The sequence below is a fragment of the Babylonia areolata genome, chromosome 34 (genome assembly GCF_041734735.1).
Source record: "Babylonia areolata isolate BAREFJ2019XMU chromosome 34, ASM4173473v1, whole genome shotgun sequence".
NCBI classification, from domain to species: Eukaryota; Metazoa; Mollusca; class Gastropoda; order Neogastropoda; family Buccinidae; genus Babylonia; species Babylonia areolata.
This window is the reverse complement of record NC_134909.1, coordinates 3091086-3112610: the sequence shown is the minus strand read 5'-3', so window position 1 is coordinate 3112610 and position 21525 is coordinate 3091086. Positions and strand designations below refer to the sequence as shown.

The following is a 21525-nucleotide window of genomic DNA, read 5'->3' as shown; positions in this document are numbered from 1 at the left end:
TCATCCTAGTACTATACTGTACTGCATTGTATTGCATTGTATCGCATCACATCATCCTAGTACTATACTGTACTGCATTGTATTGCATTGTATCGCATCACATCATCCTAGTACTATACTGTACTGCATTGTATTGCATTGTATCGCATCACATCATCCTAGTACTATACTGTATTGCATTGTACTGCATTGCATTGTATTGCATTGTGTTACTTTTTGCCACTGTCTCTGTATAAAATTCGGGCTGCTATTTCCAGCGACAGCGTGTCACAATAAATAATGCAGCACCACCCTTTTTTTTTTCCTGCCTGCAGGTCTTATTTCTTTCGCTCGCTATCCATGTGGATCTTTCTTCAGAATTTTTCCAGGGACAACCCTTTTGTTTCCGTGGGTTCTTCTACGTGTGCTAAGTGCATGCTGCACATGGGACCTCGGTTTATTGTCTCAATCGAATGACTAGCGTTTCAGACCACCACTCAATGCTAGTGGAGGGGCGTTGGGGGGGATACTGGCGAATACGAAGAAGAAGAAAGAAGAAGAAGCAGAACAAGAAGAACGACAAGAGGAACAAGAACAAGGGGAGTAACCGACGTACCCTCTCAGGCCAGCATTGGGGTCTCCCATCATGCCTTGCTGCTGCCGAGGCTGCTGGGATACGTTCCACTCACTTCCGGTCATCCGCAGGTTTCCGCTTGGCGTGATCAGCGGTTCTCTCCCCTGGCTGTCCAAGCCCTGTGGCAGCATCTGAGGATTACAGTCTGATCAATTCAACTCAACACAGATAGAGCCTGATCAATTCAAATCAACACACATAGAACCTGATCAATTCAAATCAACACACACACAGCCTGATCAATTCAAAACAACACACATAGAGCCCGATTCAATTAAAATCAACACACATAGAGCCTGATCAAATAAAATCAACACAGAGCCTGATCATTTCAAATCAACACAGAGTCTGATCAATTAAAATCAACACAGACAGAGTCTAATCAATTCAGATCAACACAGAGTCTGATCAGTCCAAACTGACACAGAGAGAGCCTGGTCAATTCAAATCAATACAGATAAAGTCTGATCAATACAAATCAAAACACACAGAGTCTGATCCATTCAAATCAACACATATATGCCAGTATTACGAAGAAATTGAAAGAAAAAAAAGAAAAAACAAAAACAAAAGAAAAACATGTTATTCACGACAGCCAAATAAACTATAAAATATGCAAATATTATATCTATGCACAACTGAAAACATGTGATATATGTAAAATATAAAGACATGTATAAACAGTACAGTGAAAGCTAGAGAGAAAACAAGAATCAAACAGGAAAAAAAACACCAATAGACAGGTTAGGGAGACAGACAGCTGACAGATGCACAGAGAGACAGACAGACAGACAGACAGACACACTATGTGTGAAGAAGAGAGAGGGAGAGAGACAGGCAGAGTGTTACAAACACACCGCCAGACATGTCTGTCTGAGTGTGTATGTGTGCGTGCCTGAAATCTGATTGAATAACACAGGAAACGAATGATAAGCGCCCAGTGGCAGCCGTCAGTCGGCTCTACCCAGGTAGGCAGCATGTTGTGCACATGATCCCGTGTTTGTAAAGCGCTTAGAGCTTGGTCTCCGACCGAAGATAGGCGCTGTATAAGTATCCATATCAATCTATCAATTAATCAAAGACAGAAAGACATACAGACAGTGAGGAAGAGACACACAAATGTACACACATACATACAGACAATCAGACAGACAAGACAGAAAGAGTGTGAGGAAGAGACAGACAGACAGACTGTGAGGAAGAGACAGAGACAAAGGCAGACAGAGAGATAGTGTGTGAGGCAGAGAGTGAGAAAGACAGACAGAGTGTGAGGAAGACAGAGAGAGAGAGAGAGAGAGAGAGAGAGAGAGAGAGAGAGAGAGAGAGAGACAGGCAGTGGGGAACAGACAGACAGACAGAGTGTGAGGAAGAGAGAGAGAGACAGAGTGTGAGGAAGAGAGAGAGAGACAGAGTGTGAGAAAGAGAGAGAGAGACAGAGTGTGAGAAAGAGAGAGAGAGACAGGCAGTGGGGAACAGACAGACAGACAGAGTGTGAGGAAGAGAGAGAGAGACAGAGTGTGAGAAAGAGAGAGAGAGACAGGCAGTGGGGAACAGACAGACAGACAGAGTGTGAGGAAGAGAGAGAGAGACAGAGTGTGAGGAAGAGAGAGAGAGACAGGCAGTGGGGAACAGACAGACAGACAGAGTGTGAGGAAGAGAGAGAGAGACAGAGTGTGAGGAAGAGAGAGAGAGACAGAGTGTGAGAAAGAGAGAGAGAGACAGGCAGTGGGGAACAGACAGACAGACAGAGTGTGAGGAAGAGAGAGAGAGACAGAGTGTGAGAAAGAGAGAGAGAGACAGGCAGTGGGGAACAGACAGACAGACAGAGTGTGAGGAAGAGAGAGAGAGACAGAGTGTGAGGAAGAGAGAGAGAGACAGAGTGTGAGAAAGAGAGAGAGAGACAGGCAGTGGGAACAGACAGATAGAGTGTGAGGAAGAGACAGACAGACAGATAGAGTGTGAGGAACAGACAGACAGTGTGAGGAACAGACAAGACAGACAGAGTGTGAGGAACAGACAGACAGACAGATAGGCAGAGACATACAAACAGACACAGAGATAGAGACATACATAAGAGACACAAACAGACAGACAGAGAGATAGAAACATACAGATAGACTGAGACATACAAACAGGCGAAGACAGAGAGACAGAGACATACATAAGAGACACAAACAGACAGACAGATATAGACATACAAACAGACAGAGACATACAAACAGACAGACAGAGAGAGAGATATAGACATACAAACAGACAGACAGAGAGACAGAGACAATTCAGTTCAGTTCAGTTTTTCAAGGAGGCGTCACTGCGTTCGGTAAAAAAAAACAAAAAAACCCATATACGCTACACTACATCTGCTAAGCAGATGCCTGACAGAGACAGAGAGACAGAGCGCAGACAAAAGCATTCCGAGATATCACAGTGCACGGCATAGGTGTGCAGTGATGGCCTACAGGTAACACGTCCGCCTAGGAAGCGAGAGAATCTGAGCGCGCTGGTTCCAGTCACGGTATTTTCTCCCCCTCCACTACACCTTGAGTGGTGGTCTGGACGCTTGTCATTCGGATGAGACGATAAACCGAGGTCCCGTGTGCAGCATGCACTTAGCGCACGTAAAAGAACCCACAGCAACAAAAGGGTTGTTCCTGGCAAATTTCTGCAGAAAAATCCTCTTCGATAGAAAAAAAACAAAACAAATAAAACTGCACGCAGGAAAAAATACCAAAAAAAAAGGGTGGCGCTGTAGTGTAGCGACGCGCTCTCCCTAGGGAGAGCAGCCCAAATTTCACACAGAGAAATCTGTTGGGATAAAAAGAAATACAAATACAACGCCACTGACCGTGGAGGAGGCCGGGAGGGGAGTGTAGGTGTGTGAGGGAGGGGTGTGGGAAGTGGTGGCAGCCATGGCTTGAGGCTTCCCGTAGTGACCCGCGTAGTGGGCTGGGTACCCGTTACTGTACCCGGACATACCCGCCCTGAAGACAGGAGAAACAGCGGTCAGTTTTGGACACAGTCTTTCAGGTGAAAACAGGTATATGTACTTACTGCTGTGATTGACGGGCGCAACAGCCGAGTGGTTAAAGCGTTGGACTTTCAATCTGAGTATCCCGGGTTCGAATCTCGGTAACGGCGCCTGGTGGGTAAAGGGTGGAGATTTTTCCGATTTCCCAGGTCAATATATTTATGTACAGACCTGCTTGTGCTTGAGCCCCCTTCGTGTGTATGCGCATGCAGAATATCAACGCACGTTAAAGATCCTGTAATCAATGTTTGCGTTTGGTGGGTTATGGAAACAAGAATAAACCCAGCATGCACACCCCTGAAAGCAGAGTGTGGCTGCCTACATGGCGGGGTGAAAACGGTCATACACGTAAAAGCCCACTCGTGTACATACGAGTGAACGTGGGAGTTGCAGCCCACGAACGAAGAAGATTGTGATGTGGGTGAATGAGGAGGGAGAGAGGGAGCGTGAGTGAGTGAGTGTGTGTGTGTTGTATTATGTGTGTGTGTGTGTGTGTGTGTGTGTTGTAGTGTGTGTGTGTGTGTGTGTGTGTGTGTGTGTGTGTGTGTGTGTGTGTGTTGTATTATGTGTGTGTGTGTGTGTGTGTGTGTGTGCGTGTGTTGTAATGTGTGTGTGTGTGTGTGTTGTAGTGTGTGTGTGTGTGTGTGTGTGTGTGTGTGTAAAAGTGACTCATGTGTGCTGTGCTGTGCTCTATGTGTGAGACTGTGTGCTTGTATTTGTGCGTGAGTGTGCGTGTACATGTATATGTATGCGTATGTCCGTGCATGTCTGCGCATACATATGCATGCATGTGATATGTGTATATGCGTTCATGTCTGTGTGTGTATGCGTGCGTGCGTGAAAAAGCAACTATGCTTTCACCACTACCCTCGTACAAAAAAACAAAAACAAAGAAAAAAGAATCGTTTCGTTTCGTGAATGTGTTCAAGTATGCGAGTGTGTGTGATGTCTGTGCTTGACTCACCCGTGATGTGTGATGTCTGTGCTTGACTCACCCGTGGTGTGTGTGATGTCTGTGCTTGACTCACCCGTGGTGTGTGATGTCTGTGCTTGACTCACCCGTGGTGTGTGATGTCTGTGCTTGACTCACCCGTGGTGTGTGTGATGTCTGTGCTTGACTCACCCGTGGTGTGTGATGTCTGTGTTTGACTCACCCATGGTGTGTGTGATGTCTGTGCTTGACTCACCCGTGGTGTGTGTGATGTCTGTGCTTGACTCACCCGTGGTGTGTGATGTCTGTGCTTGACTCACCCGTGATGTGTGATGTGTGTGCTTGACTCACCCGTGATGTGTGATGTCTGTGCTTGACTCACCCGTGATGTGTGATGTGTGTGCTTGACTCACCCGTGGTGAATGTGTGATGTCTGTGCTTGACTCACCCGTGATGTGTGATGTGTGCTTGACTCACCCGTGATGTGTGATGTCTGTGCTTGACTCACCCGTGATGTGTGATGTGTGTGCTTGACTCACCCGTGGTGTGTGTGATGTCTGTGCTTGACTCACCCGTGGTGTGTGTGCTTGACTCACCCGTGGTGTGTGATGTCTGTGCTTGACTCACCCGTGATGTGTGATGTGTGCTTGACTCACCCGTGATGTGTGTGATGTCTGTGCTTGACTCACCCGTGATGTGTGTGATGTGTGCTTGACTCACCCGTGGTGTGTGATGTCTGTGCTTGACTCACCCGTGGTGTGTGTGATGTGTGTGCTTGACTCACCCGTGGTGTGTGATGTGTGTGCTTGACTCACCCGTGATGTGTGCTTGACTCACCCGTGATGTGTGTGATGTGTGCTTGACTCACCCGTGTGTGTGATGTCTGTGCTTGACTCACCCGTGGTGTGTGATGTCTGTGCTTGACTCACCCGTGATGTGTGTGTTTGACTCACCCGTGATGTGTTGTGTGTGCTTGACTCACCGTGTGTTGATGTTGTGTGACCACCGTGATTGTGTGTCTCGCCGTGATACCGTGAGTGTTGTTTGATACTCGTGAGTCGTGATGTGTGTTTGACTCACCTGTGTTGTGAGTTGCTGACCCGTGTGTTGATGTCTGTGCTTGACTCACCATGTGTGTGTGATGTGCTTGCTCACCCGTGTTGTGTGATGTTGTGTGACTCCTGACTTATTTTCTGACTCACCTGGTGTTGTGTGATACGTGTGTGTGATCACGTTGGCTGTGTGTGTGTGCTTGCTCACCCGTGGTGTGTGGATGTGTGTGTTGACTCACCCGTGGTGTGTGTGATGTGTGTGCTTGACTCACCCGTGAGTGTGGTTTGACTCCCGTCGTGTGTGATCTTGTGATCACCGTGTGTGTGATCTGTGCTTGACTCACCTGGTGTGTGTTGTGTGTGCTTGACTCACCCGTGTGTGTGTTGTGTTTTCACCTGAGTCACCGTGGGTGTGGTGCTTGACTCCCCGTGGCTGTGTGTGATGTGTGTTGCTTGACTCACCCGTGGTGTGTGTGATGTCTGTGCTTGACTCACCCGTGGTGTGTGATGTCTGTGCTTGACTCTCACCCTGGTGTGTGTGATGCTGTGCTTGACTCACATGGTGTGTGTGATGTGTGTGCTTGATCACCGTGGGTGTGTGTTGTCTCTGCTGACTCACCCGTGTTGTGTGATTGTCTGTGCTGACTCACAATGGCTGTTGTGATGTGTGTGCTTAGACTCACCCGTGGTGTGTGTGATTGTCTGTGCTTGGATCACGTGGTGTGTGTGATGTTGTGCTTTGATCACCCGTGATGTGTGTGCTTGACTACCCGTGTTTGTGTGTGCTGACTCACCCGTGGATGTGTGTGAATGTCTGGTGCTTGACTCACCCGTGAGTCTGTGCTTGTCTCACCCGTGATGTGTGCTTGACTCACCGTGATGTGTGTGTGATCACCCTGTGTCTGTGTGACTCACCTGTGCTGTAGTGTGTGTGTTGTCACCCTGTGTGTGTGTGTGTGCTTGATCGTGTGCTTGTCGACCTGTGTTGATCGTGTGTGTGTGATCCCGCTGGTTGTACCGTGGTGTCTGTGCTTGACCACCCGTATGTGTGTGTTGTGCTTGCTCCGTGGCTTGATGTCGTGGTTGTTGATTGCTTGACTCAGTGGTGTGGTGTTGATCCGCTTGACTGTGACGTGCTGTGTTGATGTGTGTTGATTCTCCGTGGTGTGTGGGCCTGGAGGGATGTGGGTGGAGGAGGGCGGTCAGCAGGCGGTCACCCCTGGGGGCACTGTCGGAGCGACTGCGTGCCGTACCCCTCTGTGGCTTGAGTCACCCGGCAACAACAGTCGTCGTCGTCGTTACCCGTCATTACATGTGGTCATTACATCACCTCGTTCGTGTGTCATTCTTACTCACCGTGTGTGTGTCATATTCGTCATCAACCTGGTGGTGAGTATTCTTGATCGGGTGTGAATCGTCGTCTGCTAGCTGTGATCATGGTGTGTCTGTCATCACGCGCTCGGATTGTGTGTCGTTTCATGTCCCTGTAGTCACAGTTGTCGTCATACTCACGGTGTCGTAATCGTGTGGTCATTACTCTTCCTATCCGTGACATTCAGTGCATTACACCCACATTTTTAACCCTTCGCCCCCACCCATAAATCATGTGCATTCCTTGCAGACCGTCTCACATGCTCCGCTAACATTGACACCCGTACTTGTAGTATTATGCTTGATCACCCTGATTACACGTCTCATACACACCTAATATGAGCCGCACTCACCCCTATTGAATCCCCTCCCCTCCCCCACCCCACGTTACGACTCTGCACCACCGTGGTGTTCGATATGCCTCACCACACACACTATTGGATCGATTACTCACCACCCCGAAAGATATACCCTTCCCCCACCCCTGTCGTGCCCTCGGCTCGACACCTTTAATCCGCCACCCCCAAACCACGTGGTGTGGTCGAGCTAACCTCACCCTGCCTCTAACTACTACCATCACCCTGCTGTGTCACTACACCCACACACATCAGTCGCAATCCCACCCTCCTACCCCCTACACACTAGCCATTTTGATCGTGAAGCCACCTGCTGGCTGGTGTGATGGAACTACACCACCCTTCCTGCCCCCACACCCCCACCACATTCAGAACGTGAAGGCATGTTGTGGTGTGATTGACCACCGGCCCCTATGCTCTACCCCCCCGATCATTGTGCTTCCACCACCCATACCCATCCCGCTACACCCTACTTGGTCTGATATACACCCTGTGTTGGTGTGCGATGATGAACACACACAGCATACGCCACGTCCCGCTACACACCCCTGTGGTTATGTCGCTCACACCTCCCTGTTGCTGCACCACCCACTCTATGTGGTCTGATCAACCGGTTGATTGGTGCATTGACCACCTAGCATGACTCTCTTGACCCCACCCCATAGCAATTAACGCCCCCTCAGTCCCCCCGCTACCACCCTGAGCCCGTACCACCAGCTACTCACCCTGCTGATGTGAGAGTGTTGGTGCCATGGTGTGGAACTGTTTGACTCCCCGTGTTCGATTGATGTGTTTGACTCACCCGTGGTGTGTGTGATGTCTGTGCTTGACTCACCCGTGGTGTGTGTGATGTGTGTGCTTGACTCACCCGTGGTGTGTGTGATGTCTGTGCTTGACTCACCCGTGGTGTGTGATGTGTGTTTGACTCACCAGTGGTGTGTGTGATGTGTGTGCTTGACTCACCCGTGGTGTGTGATGTGTGTGCTTGACTCACCCGTGGTGTGTGTGATGTGTGTGCTTGACTCACCCGTGATGTGTGATGTGTGTGCTTGACTCACCCGTGGTGTGTGATGTCTGTGCTTGACTCACCCGTGGTGTGTGATGTCTGTGCTTGACTCACCCGTGGTGTGTGATGTCTGTGCTTGACTCACCCGTGGTGTGTGATGTGTGTGCTTGACTCACCCGTGGTGTGTGATGTGTGTGCTTGACTCACCCGTGGTGTGTGTGATGTGTGTGCTTGACTCACCCGTGGTGTGTGTGATGTGTGTGCTTGACTCACCCGTGGTGTGTGATGTCTGTGCTTGACTCACCATGGTGTGTGTGATGTGTGTGCTTGACTCACCCGTGATGTGTGATGTGTGTGCTTGACTCACCCGTGGTGTGTGTGATGTGTGTGCTTGACTCACCCGTGGTGTGTGATGTGTGTGCTTGACTCACCCGTGGTGTGTGTGATGTGTGTGCTTGACTCACCCGTGGTGTGTGATGTGTGTGATGTCTGTGCTTGACTCACCCGTGATGTGTGTGATGTGTGTGCTTGACTCACCCGTGATGTGTGTGATGTCTGTGCTTGACTCACCCGTGGTGTGTGGGCGGGGGAGCGGAGATGGGGAGGGAGGAGGGCGGCGTGAGGTCAAGGCCGGCACCCCTCGGGGAGGGCACCTGCTCCAGGGAGCCAGACTCGTCCGTGGAGTACCCCTCCTGCTGGCTGTCGTAGTCTGCCCGGCAACACACACAGCGTCGTCGTCGTTACCGTCATCTACATCATCATCATCGTCATCATTGTCATCCTCATGGTTGTCGTCATCATCGTCATCAACATGGTTGACGTCATCATTATCGGTCGTAATCGTCGTCATCATGAGCTGTCGTCATCATGGGTTGTCGTCATCATCGTCGTCATCATTATGGTTGTCGTTATCATCGTCGTCATCATCACAGTTGTCGTCATCATCATGGTTGATGTCATAATCGTTGTCGGTCATCATTTTCGTCTTCATCATCCACACAACATCACAATGCATTTACACAACCACATCTCTAACCCCCTCCCCCCACCACACACACAAACTCATGTGCATACACTCGTGCAGACAGTCTCGCACATGCTCCCGCATACACATTGACACACACGCACATATATATAGTCATACATACACAGTCTCACATACACATCCATAAACAATGACACAGACACACACGTATACACAGACACCCATCCACCCACTCATTCAACCCCCCCCCCACCCCCACACACACACATACGCACACGCGCGCGCGCACACACTCATACACACACACACACACACACACACTGACGCATACACACACACACAACCAACACACACACACACACACACTTACCCCCCACCCACTCACCCCCTCGCCGCACACACCTCCACACCCACCCACATTTCAGATCGTGAAGCACACTGCTGTTGGTGGTGATGACGACACCCCCCATGCCTCCCCCCCCCACACACACACAACACCCCCCTCCTCATCCCCCCCCCACACTCAACCCCCCACCCACAGTACACCACACCCACCTTGCAGATCGTGAAGCATACTGCTGTTGGTGGCGATGACGACACACACACACACACCCATACCCCCTCCCCCCACAACACCTACACACCCCTCGTCCCTTACCCCCTCCCGCCGCCACACTCCACCCCCCCACCTGCACCACACTACACTCACCTTGCAGATCGTGAAGCACACTGCTGTTGGTGGCGATGACGACACACAAACACCCATACCCCCCACCCCCCACACACACAACACCCCCCTCATCCCTCCCCCACACACTCAACCCCCCACACACACTCACCTTGCAGATCGTGAAGCACACTGCTGTTGGTGGCGATGACGGTCCCTCTGTCCTGGAAGAGCGAGGCGGGGGGTGGGGGGTGCTGAGACTGACCCTGATGATGCTGGTGATGTTGCTGCTGCTGCTGCTGCTGCTGCTGGTGATGATGGTGGTGGTGGTGCTGCTGCTGTAGGCTGCAGTGGGGGGTGAGGGAGAGGAGGGGCTGGAGGTTGTCTTTCAGGGCTTGGGGGTCTGGCAAGATCTGCTCCTCACACTCTGGGGGACCAGGCAGCGTTACTGTACGTTACATCTCCTCACATCACACTTAATGACATGACACCCCCGAAGACGGAGTATGGCTGCCCACATGGCGGGGTGAAAACGGTCATACACGTAAAAGTCCACTGGTGTACATACGAGTGAACGTGAGAGTTGCAGCCCACGAAGGAAGAAGAAGACGAAGAAGAAGAATGATATGACATGACATTACATTACGGTACGTTACAACATGCTTTTCTTCTTATTATTAGCCTTCCTCCTTATCCTCTTCCTTCTCAAATTTCTTTTTTTTTCTCCTCCTACTTTTTATATCATTATCATTTCTCCTCCTCCTACTTCTCCTCCAATTTCTTTCATTCTTTCTTCTCCTCCTACCCAGCATCCCATCACCCATCCATCCACCAGGTCACCACCCCGTCACCCATCTTGCCACCCGGCCAACGTACCCTGGATCTTCCATCTACCCCATCACCCACCAACCCCACCACCCACCCACCAAACCATCCACCCGGCCAACGTACCCTGGATCTTCCATCTACCCCATCACCCACCAACGCCACGACCCACCCACCAAACCATCCACCCGGCCAACGTACCCTGGATCTCCTCCCCCCTGATGACCCTGAGGAACTCGGCCACCCTCTCCTGGCTGTGCAGTGCCTCGATCCGGTACAGCACGTAGTCGTCAAACATCAGGTGCAGCAGGTGGAACGACCCTGAAACAGTGTCACCTGGTGTCTACACACCCTGAAACAGTGTCACCTGGTGTCTACACACCCTGAAACAGTGTCACCTGGTGTCTACACACCCTGAAACAGTGTCACCTGGTGTCTACAAACCATGAAACAGTGTCACCTGGTGTCTACATACCCTGAAACAGTGTCACCTGGTGTCTACACACCCTGAAACAGTGTCACCTGGTGTCTACACACCCTGAAACAGTGTCACCTGGTGTCTACACACCCTGAAACAGTGTCACCTGGTGTCTACACACCCTGAAACAGTGTCACCTGGTGTCTACACACCCTGAAACAGTGTCACCTGGTGTCTACACACCCTGAAACAGTGTCACCTGGTGTCTACACCCTGAAACAGTGTCACCTGGTGTCTACACACCCTGAAACAGTGTCACCTGGTGTCTACATATCGATAGGTACATGCCCTGAAACAGTGTCACCTGTGTCCTACACACCCTGAAACAGTGTCACCTGTGTCTACTATATCGATAGGTACATGCCCTGAAACAGTGTCACCTGATGTCTACATATCGAACGGTACATGCCCTGAAACAGTGTCACCTGGTGTCTACACACCCTGAAACAGTGTCACCTGGTGTCTGCATATCGATATGGTACATGCCCTGAAACAGTGTCACCTTGTGTCTACATATCGATACGGTACATGCCCTGAAACAGTGTCACCTTGTGTCTACATATCGATACGGTACATGCCCTGAAACAGTGTCACCTGATGTCTACATATCGATACGGTACATGCCCTGAAACAGTGTCACCTTGTGTCTACATATCGATACGGTACATGCCCTGAAACAGTGTCACCTGATGTCTACATATCGATACGGTACATGCCCTGAAACAGTGTCACCTGATGTCTACATATCGATACGGTACATGCCCTGAAACAGTGTCACCTTGTGTCTACATATCGATACGGTACACACCCTGAAACAGTGTCACCTTGTGTCTACATATCGATACGGTACATGCCCTGAAACAGTGTCACCTGATGTCTACATATCGATACGGTACATGCCCTGAAACAGTGTCACCTGATGTCTACATATCGATACGGTACATGCCCTGAAACAGTATCACCTGATGTCTACATATCGATACACTACACAACATGAAATAGTATCACTTCATTCCTCAGAAGAAGAAGAAGAGGTTGGAGGAGAAGAAGAGGAAGAAGGAGAGCAGAAGAAGGAGAAGGTTGGAGGAGAAGAAGAGGAAGGAGAGCAGAAGAAGAGGTTGGAGGAGAAGAAGAGGAAGAAGGAGAGCAGAAGAAGGAGGAGGTTGGAGGAGGAGAAGGAGAAGGTTGGAGGAGAAGAAGAGGAAGAAGGAGAGAGAAGAAGGAGGAGGTTGGAGGAGGAGAAGGAGAAAGTTGGAGGAGGAGAAGAAGGAGAAGAAGAAGACGAAGGAGAAGTTTGGAGGAGGAGGAGGAGAAGAAGAAGAGGAGGAGGAGGAGAAGGAGAAGAAGGAGAAGGTTGGAGGAGGAGAAGAAGAAGGAGAAGAAGTAGAAAACGAAGAAGTTTGGAGGAGGAGGAGAAGAAGAAGAAGAAGAGGAGGAGGAGAAGGAGAAGAAGAAGAAGGAGAAAAAGAGGAAGAAGGAGAAAAACAGGAAGAAGAAGAAGAAGAAGCAGAAGAAGAAGGAGGAGGAGGAGAAGAAGGAGAAGAAGAAGAAGAAGCCCAAACCACACCCAAAGCACCAGTAAAGCAAGGGAGGGCACTGACCAAAGCTGGGAGCACTGTGCAGAGTCATGTCCCTTATGACCCGTGTTCCGAAACACGACCACATCAACAGGAACTGGCGGGCGATCTGACGTAACGACCTCGTCTTTTTACTGCTGGGCTGAAACAAGATACTTCTTTTTTCCCCCATTCCACTCCAGTTTTCGATATGAAAAATGACTAAACAGCTACAATATCTACAACAACAATCCTATCACCAATGATTATAACTCCAATTTCTAAACCGGTAACAGAGACAAACAGGTAAAAAATAGGTATGTTAATTGGTGGTGGTGTTATTGTGTGTGTGTGTGTGTGTGTGTGTGTGTGTGTGTGTGTGTAACAAAGACAGAGAGAAAGAGAGAGACTATACGAAGAGAAAGAGACAGATTCGGATGAGTTATATATGAATGTGGAATCTTCCAGAGACGGGACAAACAGAGAGAGAGAGAGAGAGAAAGACAGGGTAACGAAGAGAGAGAGAGAGAGAGAGAGAGAGAGAGAGAGAGAGAGAGAGAGAGAGAGAGAATAACGAAGGAAGAGGGAGAAAGAGAGAGAGAGAGAGAATAACGAAGGAAGAGGGAGAAAGAGAGAGAGAGAGAGAGAATAACGAAGGAAGAGGGAGAAAGAGAGAGAGAGAGAGAATAACGAAGGAAGAGGAGAGAGAGAGAGAGAGAGAGAGAGAGAGAGAGAGAGAGAATACCGAAGGAAGAGGGAGAGAGAAAGAGAGAGAGAGAGAGAGAGAGAGAGAGAGAGAGAGAGAGAGAGAGAGAGAATAACCAAGGAAGAGAGAGAGAGAGGGCAACGAAGAGATAGAGAGAGACAGAGAGAGAGAAGAAAAAAAGACAGTAACGAAGAGAGAGAGAGAGAGAAAATAACGAAGGGAGAGAGAGAGAGAGAGAGAGAGAGAGAGAGAGAGAGAGAGAGAGAGAGAGAGAGCGACAGACAGAGAGAGAGAGAGAGAGAGAGAGAGAGAGAGAGAGAGAGAGAGGGGAGGCGGCAAGTTACCTTTACGACACACTTGTCCACCATTTTGTCCAGCCACTCAATGATAGACTCGATCGGAGCTTGCTCTTCCAGCATGTGTTCAAACTCGCCACACACTGCAACACGCGGACACACCCTCCGACACACTGATACAAACATCGTCATTCTTTTGTTGTTGATGATGATTGATATAGATACTTATATAGCGCCTATCCTCGGTCGGAGACCAAGCTCTAAGTGCTTTACAACACGGAGTCATTTGCACAACAGGCTGCCTACCCGGGTAGAGCCGACTGACAGCTGCCATTGGGCGCTCATCATTCGTTTCCTGTGTCATTCAGTCGGACTTCAGTCACACACACACACACACACACATACATACTCACACACACGTACACACACTCACACGCACGCATACACACACACACACACCACCACCACCACCAACAAAAACAACGAAATAACACCAAAACAGGTTAGAGATCAGGGTATGATGACAATGAAGCTGGTCATGGCCTCATTGATGTACCAGGTCTGTTTAACGACGCGGTTGAAATCGACAGAAAACTCCCGCATCCCCAACTGCCCTACAACCCCCCCCCCCCCCACACACACACACCCTCCCCCTCACCCCCCCGCTCCCCAAACCCAACCACCACCATCAAAGGGGCTGACTCTCGGTTAGAGATTAGGGCATGGTCATGGTAGCTGTACTGGTCCACGGTATAGAGGATTGACGATTTATATTTGTATTTGTATTTCTTTTTATCACAACAGATTTCTCTGTGTGAAATTCGGGCTTCTCTCCCCAGGGAGAGCGCGTCGCTACACTACAGCGCCACACATTTTTTTGTAATTTTTTTCCTGCGCGCAGTTTTATTTGTTTTTCCTATCGAAGTGGATTTTTCTACAGAATTTTGCCAGGAACAACCCTTTTGTTGCCGTGGGTTCTTTTATGTGCGCTAAGTGCATGCTGCACATGGGGCCTCGGTTTATCGTCTCATCCCAATGACTAGCGTCCAGACCACCACTCAAGGTGTAGTGGAGGGGGAGTAAATATCGGCAGCTGAGCCGTGGTTGGAACCAGCACGCTCAGATTCTCTTGCTTCCTAAGCGGACACGCTACCTCTAGGCCATCACTCCACGATGCTGCTGAGATGAAAGAGAGCCACCATCACCACCACCACCAACTCACGGTTAGAGATGAGGGTATGGTCACGGTAGCTGTACTGGTCCATGGTATACAGGGTCTGTTTGACGATGCTGTTGAGGTCCACAGACAGCCAGTCTTCCAGCAGCTGTCCTGTGATCTCTGCACTCTGCAGCACGCTGCGTGCGGCCTGACACAGGTGGTTCAGCGATGTCTGCCGCCGCAACACCTGGGCGAACCTCCTGGCCACTGACAGGTGTGTGCACAGGTGAGAGTTAGATGTGTGAGTGTGGACTTGTGAGTCAGGTGTGTGCACAGGTGAGACAGGTGTGTGCATAGGTGAGAGTTAAATGTGTGGGTGTGGACTTGTGAGTCAGGTGTGTGCATAGGTGAGAGTTAAATGTGTGGGTGTGGACTTGTGAGTCAGGTGTGTGCATAGGTGAGAGTTAAATGTGTGGGTGTGGACTTGTGAGCCAGGTGTGTGCATAGGTGAGAGTTAAATGTGTGGGTGTGGACTTGTGAGTCAGGTGTGTGCATAGGTGAGAGTTAAATGTGTGGGTGTGGACTTGTGAGTCAGGTGTGTGCATAGGTGAGAGTTAAATGTGTGGGTGTGGACTTGTGAGTCAGGTGTGTGCATAGGTGAGAGTTAAATGTGTGGGTGTGGACTTGTGAGTCAGGTGTGTGCATAGGTGAGACAGGTGTGTGCATAGGTGAGTCAGGTGTGTGCATAGGTGAGTCAGGTGTGTGCATAGGTGAGACAGGTGTGTGCACAGGTGAGTCAGGTGTGTGCATAGGTGAGACAGATGTGTCCACAGGTGAGACAGGTGTGTGCATAGGTGAGTCAGGTGTGTGCATAGGTGAGTCAGGTGTGTGCATAGGTGAGACAGGTGTGTGCATAGGTGAGTCAGGTGTGTGCATAGGTGAGACAGGTGTTCATTGCTGAGACAGGTGTTCATTGGTGAGTCAGGTGTGTGCATAGGTGAGTCAGGTGTGTGTGCATAGGTGAATCAGGTGTGTGCATAAGTGAGTCAGGTGTGTGCATAGGTGAATCAGGTGTGTGCATAAGTGAGTCAGGTGTGTGCATAGGTGAGTCAGGTGTGTGCACAGGTGAGTCAGGTGTGTGCATAGGTGAGTCAGGTGTGTGCATAGGTGAGACAGGTGTGTGCACAGGTGAGTCAGGTGTGTGCACAGGTGAGTCAGGTGTGTGCATAGGTGAGTCAGGTGTGTGCACAGGTGAGTCAGGTGTGTGCATAGGTGAGTCAGGTGTGTGCACAGGTGAGACAGGTGTGTGCATAGGTGAGACAGGTGTGTGCACAGGTGAGTCAGGTGTGTGCATGGGTGAATCAGGTGTGTGCATAGGTGAGTCAGGTGTGTGCACAGGTGAGTCAGGTGTGTGCACAGGTGAGACAGGTGTGTGCATAGGTGAGTCAGGTGTGTGCACAGGTGAGACAGGTGTGTGCATAGGTGAGACAGGTGTGTGCACAGGTGAGTCAGGTGTTCATTGGTGAGACAGGTGTGTGCATAGGTGAGTCAGGTGTGTGCATAGGTGAAATAGGTGTGTGCATAGGTGAGTCAGGTGTGTGCATAGGTGAGACAGGTGTGTGCATAGGTGAGACAGGTGTGTGCACAGGTGAGACAGGTGTGTGCATAGGTGAGACAGGTGTGTGCACAGGTGAGACAGGTGTGTGCATAGGTGAGAGTTAAATGTGTGAATGTGGACTTGTGAGTCAGGTGTGTGCACAGGTGAGACAGGGTGTGTGCATAGGTGAGTCAGGTGTGTGCACAGGTGAGTCAGGTGTGTGCACAGGTGAGACAGGTGTGTGCACAGGTGAGTCAGGTGTGTGCATAGGTGAGACAGGTGTGTGCACAGGTGAGTCAGGTGTGTGCACAGGTGAGACAGGTGTGTGCATAGGTGAGACAGGTGTGTGCATAGGTGAAACAGGTGTGTGCATAGGTGAGACAGGTGTGTGCACAGGTGAGTCAGGTGTGTGCATAGGTGAGTCAGGTGTGTGCACAGGTGAGACAGGTGTGTGCACAGGTGAGTCAGGTGTGTGCACAGGTGAGTCAGGTGTGTGCATAGGTGAAATAGGTGTGTGCATAGGTGAGACAGGTGTGTGCATAGGTGAGTCAGGTGTGTGCATAGGTGAGTCAGGTGTGTGCATAGGTGAAACAGGTGTGTGCATAGGTGAGTCAGGTGTGTGCATAGGTGAGACAGGTGTGTGCACAGGTGAGTCAGGTGTGTGCATAGGTGAGTCAGGTGTGTGCATAGGTGAGTCAGGTGTGTGCATAGGTGAAATAGGTGTGTGCATAGGTGAGTCAGGTGTGTGCATAGGTGAGACAGGTGTGTGCACAGGTGAGACAGGTGTGTGCATAGGTGAAACAGGTGTGTGCATAGGTGAGACAGGTGTGTGCATAGGTGAGTCAGGTGTGTGCATAGGTGAAACAGGTGTGTGCATAGGTGAGTCAGGTGTGTGCATAGGTGAGACAGGTGTGTGCATAGGTGAGTCAGGTGTGTGCATAGGTGAGACAGGTGTGTGCATAGGTGAGTCAGGTGTGTGCATAGGTGAGTCAGGTGTGTGCACAGGTGAGACAGGTGTGTGCATAGGTGAGTCAGGTGTGTGCATAGGTGAGTCAGGTGTGTGCACAGGTGAGTCAGGTGTGTGCACAGGTGAGACAGGTGTGTGCACAGGTGAGACAGGTGTGTGCACAGGTGAGTCAGGTGTGTGCACAGGTGAGACAGGTGTGTGCACAGGTGAGACAGGTGTGTGCACAGGTGAGAGTTAGATGTGTGGGTGTGGAGTTGTGAGTCAGGTGTGTGCGTGTATGGACAGGTGTGTGTGTGTGTGTGTGTGTGTGTGTGTGTGTGTGTGTGTGCGTGCATGCGTGTGTGCGTGCGTGCATGCAGGACTCACGGTCAAACTTCATGTTCTGCAGACCCTCAGGCAGAGAGCTCAGCGCGTTCTTCAGCCACTCGTCCAGCTGTTTGGCAAACCGACGGATCACCTGGGTCAGGCTGAAACAGCCAGCATCTTCATCATCATTGTCATTGCCTTTCTTCTTGTTGTTGTCGCCATTTTTATTATCGTCGTCATCATCACCGTTATGGAAGACATCAGATACACACACACGCACGCACACGTACGCATATAAATACACACAAACATTACACATACACGTATCCCTGTACCCACCTGTCAGGTAAGGCACACACACCTGTACCCACCTGTCAGGTAAGACACACACACCTGTACCCACCTGTCAGGTCAGACACACACACCTGTACCCACCTGTCAGGTCAGACACACACACCTGTACCCACCTGTCAGGTCAGACACACACACCTGTACCCACCTGTCAGGTAAGGCAAACACACCTGTACCCACCTGTCAGGTCAGACACACACACCTGTACCCATCTGTCAGGTAAGGCAAACACACCTGTACCCACCTGTCAGGTAAGGCAAACACACCTGTACCCACCTGTCAGGTCAGACACACACACCTGTACCCACCTGTCAGGTCAGACACACACACCTGTACCCACCTGTCAGGTAAGGCAAACACACCTGTACCCACCTGTCAGGTCAGACACACACACCTGTATCCACCTGTCAGGTAAGGCAAACACACCTGTACCCACCTGTCAGGTCAGACACACACACCTGTACCCACCTGTCAGGTAAGGCACACACACCTGTACCCACCTGTCAGGTAAGACACACACACCTGTACCCACCTGTCAGGTCAGACACACACACCTGTACCCACCTGTCAGGTCAGACACACACACCTGTACCCACCTGTCAGGTAAGGCAAACACACCTGTACCCACCTGTCAGGTCAGACACACACACCTGTACCCATCTGTCAGGTAAGGCAAACACACCTGTACCCACCTGTCAGGACACACACACACACCTGTACCCACCTGTCAGGTAAGACACACACACCTGTACCCACCTGTCAGGTCAGACACACACACCTGTACCCACCTGTCAGGTAAGACACACACACACACCTGTACCCACCTGTCAGGTCAGACACACACACCTGTACCCACCTGTCAGGTAAGACACACACACCTGTACCCACCTGTCAGGTCAGACACACACACCTGTACCCACCTGTCAGGTAAGACACACACACACACCTGTACCCACTGTCAGGTCAGACACACACACACACTGTACCCACCTGTCAGGTAACGACACACAACACACACCTGTCAGGTCAGACACACACACTGTCCACCTGTCAGTAAGACACACACACCTGTACCCACCTGTCAGGTAAGGCAAACACACCTGTACCCACCTGTCAGGTCAGACACACACACCTGTACCCCACCTGTCAGGTAAGACACACAACCTGTACCCACCTGTCAGGTCAGACACACACACCTGTACCCACCTGTCAGGTCAGACACACACACCTGTACCCACCTGTCAGGTCAGACACACACACCTGTACCCACCTGTCAGGTAGGCAAACACACCTGTACCCACCTGTCAGGTCAGACACACACACCTGTACCCATCTGTCAGGTAAGGCAAACACACCTGTACCCACCTGTCAGGTAAGGCAAACACACCTGTACCCACCTGTCAGGTAAGGCACACACACCTGTACCCACCTGTCAGGTAAGACAAACACACCTGTACCCACCTGTCAGGTCAGACACACACACCTGTACCCACCTGTCAGGTAAGGCACACACACCTGTACCCACCTGTCAGGTAAGGCACACACACCTGTACCCACCTGTCAGGTAAGACACACACACCTGTACCCACCTGTCAGGTAAGACACACACACACCTGTACCCACCTGTCAGGTAAGACACACACACCTGTACCCACCTGTCAGGTAAGACACACACACCTGTACCCACCTGTCAGGTAAGGCTGTACCCACCTGTCAGGTAAGACACACACACCTGTACCCACCTGTCCGGTAAGGCACACACACCTGTACCCACCTGTCAGGTAAGGCTGTACCCACCTGTCAGGTAAGGCCTGCAGCACGGTGGGCATGAGGACGGAGGAGATGGCCCGGTAGAGGATGGAGTCACAGACGCCCACCAGCATGACGATGGTGGGGGAGGAGAGGATGGGGATGATGTGGGGGGGCATGCCTTGCCAGAAGTGCAACAGGAAGTTCTGCACCTGCACACAGACACACAGCTTCAGTGAGGAGGGTGGCAGACTGGTTAACACGCTCAGCTGCTGATACACACAGTCCGTGAGGGTGTGGGTTCGAATCCCGCTCTCGCCCTTTCTCCCAACTTTGACTGGAAAATCGAACTGAGCGTCTGGTCTTTTGGATGAGACGATAAACCGACGTCCCGTGTGCAGCACGCACTGAAAAAGAACCCATGGCAACAAAAGTGTTGTCCTCTGGCAAAATTGTATGAAAAGAAATCCCGTCTGATAGGTACGCAATTATACATAATAATGATTCACTCAAGATGTGACAAGCGCGTTGGGTTATGCTGCTGTCAGGCATCTGCCTAGCAGATGTGGCGTAGAGTATATGGATGTGTCCAAACGCAGTGACGCCTCCTTGAGAAACTGAAATTGAAACTGAAACACAGACACGCTCCTGGAATTCCCTGTCTGCTTCACACACCGACCTCAGTTAGCAGCCGTTTTCTATGGCAGGACGCTGCAGCTGACATGTATGTGTAGTGTCATGTGTGTGTGTGTGTGTGTGTGTGTGTGTGTGTGTGTGTGTGTGCGCGTGCGCGTGCGTGCGTATGTGCTGCGCACGTGTTCGATCCTGTAGCATACGCTCAGATTCTCTCGCTTCCTAAGTGAACGTGTTACCACGAGGGCACCAGTCCACTATTCTTCTTCTTCTTCTCATCATCATCATTCTTCTTTGTATTTGTATTTGTATTTCTTTTTATCACAACAGATTTCTCTGTGTGAAATTCGGGCTGCTCTCCACAGGGAGAGCGCGTCGCTACACTACAGCGCCACCCATTTTTTGGTATGTTTTCCTGCGTGCACTTTTATTTGTTTTTCCTATCAAAGTGGATTTTTCTACAGAATTTTGCCAGGAACAACCCTTTTGTTGCCGTGGGTTCTTTTATGTGCGCTAAGTGCATGCTGCACATGGGGCCACGGTTTATCGTCTCATCCCAATGACTAGCGTCCAGACCACCACTCAAGGTCTAGTGGAGGGGGAGAAAATATCGGCGGCTGAGCCGTGATTGGAACCAGCGCGCTCAGATTCTCTCGCTTCCTGGGCGGACGCGTTACCTCTAGACCATCACTCACTCTTCTTCTGCTTCTTCTCATCATCATTCTTCTTCTTCTGCTTCTTCTTCTTACAGAGTAAGTCTTTTTCAGCAAATGTATCTGGGTCCCAGTAAATGTAGATTAGGATGGGCGTGCACGTGGTGAAGGATATGGATACAAACATGAATTAGAAATCATATACAAACACACAGTCGGATTGTCGACACATACGCATAT

General features: G+C 50.5%; 1 protein-coding gene across 5 annotated transcripts in view; it reads right to left on the bottom strand.

Annotated features, from left to right (window-relative positions):
- Nucleotides 1-21525, bottom strand: part of LOC143277652 (regulatory factor X 4-like) — a 63329-nt gene that overhangs the window by 4310 nt on the left and 37494 nt on the right. For 4 of the 5 annotated variants that reach the window (XM_076582544.1, XM_076582547.1, XM_076582545.1 and 1 more), the window contains 10 exons: nt 20048-20211; nt 17960-18060; nt 15093-15296; nt 13919-14013; nt 12914-13031; nt 11036-11155; nt 10182-10436; nt 8928-9066; nt 3459-3594; nt 596-744 (listed from right to left, as the gene is read on the bottom strand). In XM_076582544.1, the coding sequence (XP_076438659.1) occupies nt 596-744; nt 3459-3594; nt 8928-9066; nt 10182-10436; nt 11036-11155; nt 12914-13031; nt 13919-14013; nt 15093-15296; nt 17960-18060; nt 20048-20211 (1481 nt within the window). The remainder of the gene's footprint in view (nt 1-595; nt 745-3458; nt 3595-8927; nt 9067-10181; nt 10437-11035; nt 11156-12913; nt 13032-13918; nt 14014-15092; nt 15297-17959; nt 18061-20047; nt 20212-21525) is intronic. The other variant, XM_076582548.1, reaches the window with a different exon arrangement.